General features: G+C 48.3%; 3 protein-coding genes across 3 annotated transcripts; all 3 read right to left on the bottom strand.

Annotated features, from left to right (window-relative positions):
* Positions 1-965: 965 nt before the first annotated feature.
* On the bottom strand, positions 966-2,389 carry HD556DRAFT_1376572 (F-actin-capping protein subunit alpha). The gene is made up of 8 exons (XM_041303104.1): positions 2,213-2,389; positions 2,033-2,148; positions 1,879-1,977; positions 1,779-1,828; positions 1,591-1,725; positions 1,444-1,540; positions 1,175-1,396; positions 966-1,127 (listed from the first exon to the last, which is right to left on the bottom strand). The coding sequence occupies exons 1-8, from the start codon at positions 2,292-2,294 to the stop codon at positions 1,059-1,061; spliced, it is 870 nt and encodes a 289-aa protein (XP_041159437.1). The 5' UTR covers positions 2,295-2,389; the 3' UTR covers positions 966-1,058.
* On the bottom strand, positions 2,390-4,430 carry HD556DRAFT_1376565 (isocitrate lyase icl). Its single transcript, XM_041303103.1, has 5 exons — positions 4,187-4,430; positions 4,018-4,133; positions 2,944-3,968; positions 2,749-2,886; positions 2,390-2,698 (listed from the first exon to the last, which is right to left on the bottom strand). Exons 1-5 carry the CDS (start codon positions 4,363-4,365, stop codon positions 2,585-2,587), a joined length of 1,572 nt encoding a protein of 523 aa, XP_041159436.1. The 5' UTR covers positions 4,366-4,430; the 3' UTR covers positions 2,390-2,584.
* Positions 4,431-5,052: 622 nt separating this feature from the next.
* On the bottom strand, positions 5,053-6,837 carry HD556DRAFT_1432389 (glycosyl transferase family 4-domain-containing protein; the record flags this gene model as incomplete). The annotated part of the gene is made up of 7 exons (XM_041305117.1): positions 5,053-5,127; positions 5,204-5,444; positions 5,504-5,692; positions 5,745-6,072; positions 6,124-6,337; positions 6,389-6,539; positions 6,590-6,837. 7 exons carry the CDS (start codon positions 6,835-6,837, stop codon positions 5,053-5,055), a joined length of 1,446 nt encoding a protein of 481 aa, XP_041159435.1.
* Between the last annotated feature and the right edge of the window lie 70 nt (positions 6,838-6,907).

Genomic DNA, 6,907 nt, shown 5'->3' with positions numbered 1-6,907 from the left:
AGTGGCATGTTATACAGAGTGTTATACATGATGCCCATCGAGGTTTGACAACCTTGCATACTGCGTACATCCTGAAACGGGTCGTCCTGGATACGGATTTCTTTGCCGGGTCAGCATGACTACTCAAGTTGGATTACGCAGACACATGCTTCAGCTATAACGTGGGATATCATTCGTCACTACTCAAGAATGTCGGTAAATATTATTGGAAGAATGGAAAGGCTCGCAGACGATTCTTCCAACGGCATGAATCTCTACTATGATGTCCACGCTGCCTTCGATAAACTGAAAGTATGCTTTGACGGATGGAGGTGAGCTTGCAGGCTTTCGTCCTCGCAATGCCTCGTATTGATCAGCACTCCACGAGTTAACGAGGAAAGAGGGTTGGCGACAAGTACTAGTGGATACACCCGGACTTTCTCGGCAAAGCTGTCACGTTTTGGAATCACGCTGCCCCTGAACGAGTCATACTCATCACCCAACCCTCATTTCATTGCCTTACACGCAAGCATCTCTCACATTTCATATGAGTGTTGCATCCGAGGTATTCGCAAGTTTGATCGGGCAGCGGGAGGCAATACCGGAAGCCTGACAAACAATGTCTATGATGTCTGCCCTGTGCCGTTAATTGCTTAGTATCTCGTACACTCACCTGCATGGAGTTTGTGGTATAGATCTTGTATTTATTGGTGTAAGCTTGAAAATGGTATATGCCACCTGTCATTTCCATCTAACATGTCGGAATCATCCCAGCTGAGCTCTCGGGCAAGCCGATACCGATTAGCACCAAGATTACAAACAAGTTGGTAGTCGAAGCATGCGGGCCTTTCATGTCAGTATAAGCTACAATCGTCCGTGCGCACCACTTGTACAAAGTACGCCATAGAGATCTATGTGCGAGTGAGACTGTCACCATATGCGCTAAAATGTTTGCCGAATTGCAAGTTGGGTGCTTATATGGGTCATTTCAGTGAAATGGTTTTTCATTCCTACAGGATACAACTACATAAGTGAAAACCAAGAGGTATCCCTTGACGTAAGTCAATTGCTGATGACCACTATCGAGGTTGGGCGCCAAAGGCACGATTGCTAGCAGTAAGCTCAGCGCCCAATTTGTATCCCATAGTCTAGATAAATTCAGTCGGGATGATGTCCGTCATAACAAGGAACTCACCTTATCCCAGTCTATCTTCTGTCGCGTCAGAGGCAAGGCGCGCCTCAACCCTTTGAACGCCTTCTCTCCCATCTCATGATATGCATCATTCAGGGATGCCTGGCATCGCGACTCTTCAGCCTCGATCAATGCAAATATTTTAGATGCTGATGACGCAGGAGATAGTGATGAGACAGCAGCCGGTATTGATATTGACGAGTCATTCGATGTGCTGAGTTGGACCTATACCAAACGTCAGACCAATGAATTTGTATCCTGCGAAGTCTTACATTGCCCTGTTCATAGTAGTGAACATTCACGAGGACCCTTCCCTGTATGGTCCTACTCTCAAAATCTATCTCGTAGTGCGAGCGCCATCTACCAGCCCTGCAGAGATTATTTAGTTCGACAAACATGATGTGTGATAATGAACGAACCAGTAGTTTGATGGGTTGTATTTATTGGAGACTATCTGGATTGCGAATCGGGTGGTCGACATGGCTAGCACAGTAACAACTCCATCGTGATAGTGTGAGTTCAAGTACGACAAAGCAGCAGATTCCAACGCAGCACTGATCTCTGATAAATCCAATGGGCATCAATGCATGACAATGAATCCACTGACCGCTGAGGCTCAACTTCCGAAGGCTCCTCCGACTGAGGATCTGTGGCTTCCTACTAACACCATCGGTGACCACCGCTCGTGACTGAACGTGGGGACTCACTAGAGTCAAGTGGTTGAAAACAAAAGAAATTTTAGATCGTGGGTCTAGGTAGCGTTCCTCTTCGGTGTCGGGTACACGTGCAAATTCGCTAATTATTGTCTAGGACAAGATCCATTGAATAACGGCATCCCGACGCGTTGAGTTAGATACTGACTTGATGGTGTTCGCCTGGCACTTCGACTGTTGTGAACTGCGCGATATTATATTCCCGAAGGGCAGGAAGGATGCCTTCCTCTAATCCCGCGTCATCATCTACGATGACGCGAACATCTGCAGGAAAATGGACCAGAAGTCAGCGTTGCGCGGAGAAGACAAGGTACTAAATACTGGGCACCATTTAAGACGTCGTTGATCTCTCCTGGAGGCGATTGAAGGATGAAGGAAGCAGCCACTTGTACACGATTTTCAGAACTCATCACGATGATTGATTCTTCTGACGCGCCGCGTAGTTGGCTTTCAATTGTACATCGAACTTGAAGCTGCGGCAATCGACATCATGGAGCAATCGGCAACTGCCGATAAGATGCGCATAATCCAGTAGTATTCTACTGGGAAAAAAAAAGATAAAACTACAGCCGTGGACTCAAGGGTCCCGGACCACAACTTGAAATACAAATGTTAATCCTGATGTATTTGTAAACTTTGTAATGCTGTGAAGATAGAATGTGTTCTACGATCAATTTAAGATGACCACGAGTGCCGTAGATCATAGTTTGGCCTTAAACTGGTCCTCCGTGACACCCTTGCCCATGGCTGCTGTGGACGATACACCACCGGTGACGGTCTTTATGAGATTATCGGCATAATCGGCACCACTCCACTATTCAAGTATTAGCTTCAGGGCGCGTGCATGAGGTCGTAGTAGCAAACCTTTTGATGCGTCAAGACATCGCAGCCAATCTCCCGCTCTTTGCTCTGGACAATCTCCACGTACGCTTTCATACCTTCCTTCGCATATGAGCGAGCAAAGAGGTCGCTTATGTACGCATTGGAGTGCAAGCCGCCGAGCTGACAGGTAAGATCCAGTCAGTTTGATTGTGAGTAGGTAATTTGTCAAGTACTGACCGTAATAAATTGCCAGACGAAACCGAGTTTACCTAGCTCCCAGACGAAACCTTTCATATCCTGACTATTCAAGCCAGCAGCCTCCCAGTTGAAGGAAGGGCTGAGGTTGTACGCCAACCAGTGACCTGGGCGTGCAGCATGGACCCCACGAGCGAACTCTTGGGCTTGAGCCAAGATCGGTTTCTTTGTTTCCATCCAAAGGGCATCGGCGTATGGTGCATACTCAATAGACCGTTTAATCGCACACTGGGTGCCACCTTGGTAGCGATAGAACCCTTCCCGGGTCCGAGGTGTATCCCAGTTCCAGTAGGGTACAGACTTGAGACCAAATTCTCTCTGTGCGATGGCTACTGCTTGAGGGAATGACGAGTGCGCAACACGGGAGATGAATCGATCAACGGTAGCCTTTGATACACCTTGTGCAGTCAAGGCATTAGCCAAGGTCTCGGGGAACAACTGCAAGTTTGCAGACGTAGTCCAAGCGTCCTCAACCGCTTGCAATTCATCACCAGACTTTCCGGCATTCTCGGCGTCTGTCATAACATTCACAAGAGGGGGGAGATCCGGGTTTGTGGAGCCGAAAATAAAGGGGTGGTCGCGCTCATCAATGTTTGAGGTAATCAGGGTAGCGGCTTCCGAATCAGTCCGTGCAATGACCAAGTTCTCTACACCCATGATGTCATATTGAAGTCGGATGGCAACAAGGCGGTTGATGTGCTCAGATATCGGCACGAGAACCTTGCCCGCCATGTGGCCGCACTTCTTTGTCCCAGGTGCTTGGTCCTCGACATGAACACCAGCCGCGCCTTTTTCGACGAACATCTTGGTAAGCTTCATAATTGCAGTGAGTCCACCATGTCCGGTATCAGCATCGGCAACGATTGGACGAAGATAGTCGATGGATGGTGTCGCCGCAAGCTCTGCCTCAGACATATTCGAGCGAGCCTCGTGTTGCTTACGGTCATGGAAGAGCTGTGCCATGAATAGGTGCTCAACCTTGTTAGGAACCGTATTCGAGGGGTAATCTGGAAGCCAGTTAGGAAAACTACGTCATCGCAGAAGGAGAGTGCGTACCTGCAAGATCGGGGCCAGGTTCATTGGTAGACGAAGCCGTGCTGGAGGATTGCCAACCAGAAACATAAACTGTCTCGAGATACTTGGCCATCTGGGTAACCTGTACGGGGTCTAGGCTATGCACCTTCCATCAATACCGTCACACAGTAGTTGTGCGAAGGTCACTTACGCTCCGTATGTGTGTGAAGGTGTACCATTCTTGGCGTGCTCGGAGAGCAGGGCGAAGAGCTTCTTTCCTTGAATCTCGGAAGGATACTTGATTGGGATGCTACCCCGTTTCGCGACGACCTGAGCAGCGGTATATGGCCGCTTCACTCTCGCGAAACGTGGGCTCTTCATGATCGACATTGCTCAATACTGCAACTCAGTTATGGGAGTTTAGGGGCTCACCTGGAACCACCGTTCGACCTCAGCGACCTCAGTCTGGAAAGCGGATCGTTCAGTATTGGCCATAACAATATGGGAAGTGACAGGAATAGGATATTGAGATGGGGAGGGTGGAATCTATTAAGTGGTCAGTAAAGCTCAGCGGCGAGGTATGACTGAGACATGTGATTCCACCCCACTAGTTCATTTGAAACAAGCGAAGAAAAATAAACTAGTAGTGTCAGAGCTCATACATCTTGATACAGATCACAAGCCGATAATAACGATGAGAGGCTCGTGATTACGCTCTATGTCCGGAAACACGGAGCACGCAGGCGGCGTTATACGGATTTTCAGCGGGAAACCTGCTCAAAGCTACGCCCAGCAGGGCATTCGGCCGACATAAAAGACCCCGAGGTGGCCGCATCTTCGTTAGTTCCAAATAGTTATTCTTGCCCAACACTGCACCAGCTGCTCAAGCGCTCACTCCTCTGCATTCTACATTCTACATGTACAGTCTTGACTCAGTTCAATTCTCTCACGACAGCGGATCTCCGCACGTCACTGATCGTGACGAGCGCGGGCTGTTTGTGCCAACGCAAAGCCGTCGTATCCAGGGGCAGGCACGCGACCCATTATAAGGCGCGCCCCATGACAATATATGTACCATCACCGCCTGTCGCCATCATAGACAAGGCCAGCTAAGCCGTAGCGTATGGTAAAAGCAAGGACACTACCCGCGATCTGTTAGGAAAGGATTCAAGGATATGCCAGCCAGTGTCAGTAATTTGGCGAACAGTGGTATGCTAGACCTGCGCACCTGAGTACACATAAGTACCTGGACGAGCTTCTTCTCGTTCATAGGACCCAGACGCAAGAGAAGGAAATTGAGGATAGTCAGATTGGTGGCTTCAAGGACAACTCCATTTGTTGGGTCCACAGTCAGCTCTGTGAGACCGAGTGTAGCGAATATACGAAGGGTAATAGACGCGAGCTTCGTAGGAGGTCGTTTATCGAAGACGGCTTTTGAGGGATGCAACAAATTAGTGTCGGAAACGAATCTAAGATGATATCATAAGTTGGTCAATGACGGACTGTGTCTCAGAAATTATGGTACAACCTTGGAACGCGATGCCGAGGACACGGCACGATACCGAAGAGCTGTGGGCATGAGAGCAAAAAGTTGAAAATTTGAGGAATAAAGAACAGGAGTAGAGTTTTGGAGAAGTGTGCCTGTATTCCGACCACGGAGAAGGCCATTCCAGTAACATAACAGAGCGTGTCTCCAGGGAACGCACGCGCAGGGTACCTATGGGTAATGAGAAATAGCAATTCGAGGACTTTTAGTCATTCGAACCCACCAGTTATGGTACATAAATCCAAGACATACACCTACGAGAGGAAGCATGAAGTACAGACTGAAAAGATGTCTATCAACAAGTTCGCTACTTCCGTAGGCCATTCCTGCCTGCCAAGCGCCACCAATTTCGACTTCTATTTGATTACCGAGAAGGTGCATGGGTATACGGAAGTCAAATGGCCAGGGCATGTATAAAAGATCGTTGATGATAACTGAGATTGCAATGATCAATGCTTGGCTGACTTCGGAGCCATTGATCCCAGCGAGAATATTGATGCTATTAGTGGTGAATGTCGAGAGGAGGGACATATAAAGATAATATAGGGGACCTGAAGGTATGTTGAGGCATCACAAGCGATGATACGATGAAAATCACAAACCTAGGTTGACGAGAAGGCCAAGGAATGGCCTAAGAGGAATGGGTACAACTACATGAGTATTGCCTCCTTCCGCATAGTAGACCATCAAGAGCGGTATGGCAGCAATAAGCGGGATAGGCAGTTTATGCCTCCATCGAATATCGAACACATCGTCGAGGAACCCCAACACAGTTGCCATCAAGAGCGATAGCAACGATGACAGATATACAGATAGCTTAACTGCTTGTTACACAAAGATTATTCTTAACACTGAGGAGACACTTACCTCATGATGTAGAGACGCAGCGCCCAGCAAGCCTTCGATCTTGCTTCCTCCGCCCGAAAGGCTTGCGATGGAAGTTGAGAATGGGAAAGGAATGAATAAGATTAATAGCAGGATATATATCGACGCGCAGACGAGGCCTTGACTCTCTGGTCTTAATATGCAGGTCAGCTTTCGACCTCGCACTTGTTTAACGACACGAACATAGGATCGGAGTAGACCTTCAAAAGATCCTTCCCTTTCAAGTTAGCTTTTACGAATGTTGGTCCAAGTGCAGGAACCAAGTAAAGCGCGGCAACAAACGCAAATATGGAAAACCCAACAGATGTCCATAGAGCTGGCAATGGAGGGACAGGGTCTAGCAGAGGACGAACAACAAACCATGAAGCAATTGGTATTAGGGATATGAGCAAAATGCTAGGAAGTGGCCTGGGGGATAGTGGAGGCGCCATGGCTTGCCCGCCGAAACTCCAGTGTAATGTCAATGTTCTTGTTGATAAAGCTCTCCACCGTGACTGACGC

The sequence above is a fragment of the Suillus plorans genome (assembly GCF_016647745.1).
Source record: "Suillus plorans strain S12 chromosome Unknown HD556scaffold_33, whole genome shotgun sequence".
In the NCBI taxonomy this organism is placed as follows: domain Eukaryota; kingdom Fungi; phylum Basidiomycota; class Agaricomycetes; order Boletales; family Suillaceae; genus Suillus; species Suillus plorans.
Note: the sequence above shows the minus strand (reverse complement) of the source record. Positions and strands in the feature narration are given on the sequence as shown.

Bases quoted from the DNA above. Each gene is read 5' to 3' on its own strand.
- HD556DRAFT_1376565 (XM_041303103.1), bottom strand. From the start codon at position 4,365: ATGTCGATCATGAAGAGCCCACGTTTCGCGAGAGTGAAGCGGCCATAT. The intron at 4,134-4,186 runs GTAAGTGACCTT...GAAGGTGCATAG, and splicing joins CCTTCACACACATACGGAGC to CCTAGACCCCGTACAGGTTA. The intron at 2,887-2,943 runs GTCAGTACTTGA...CTTACCTGTCAG, and splicing joins TCGTCTGGCAATTTATTACG to CTCGGCGGCTTGCACTCCAA.
- HD556DRAFT_1376572 (XM_041303104.1), bottom strand. From the start codon at position 2,294: ATGAGTTCTGAAAATCGTGTACAAGTGGCTGCTTCCTTCATCCTTCAA. The intron at 1,829-1,878 runs GTGAGTCCCCAC...TGGTGTTAGTAG, and splicing joins TTTTCAACCACTTGACTCTA to GAAGCCACAGATCCTCAGTC. The intron at 1,128-1,174 runs GTGAGTTCCTTG...GAATTTATCTAG, and splicing joins AGAAGATAGACTGGGATAAG to ACTATGGGATACAAATTGGG.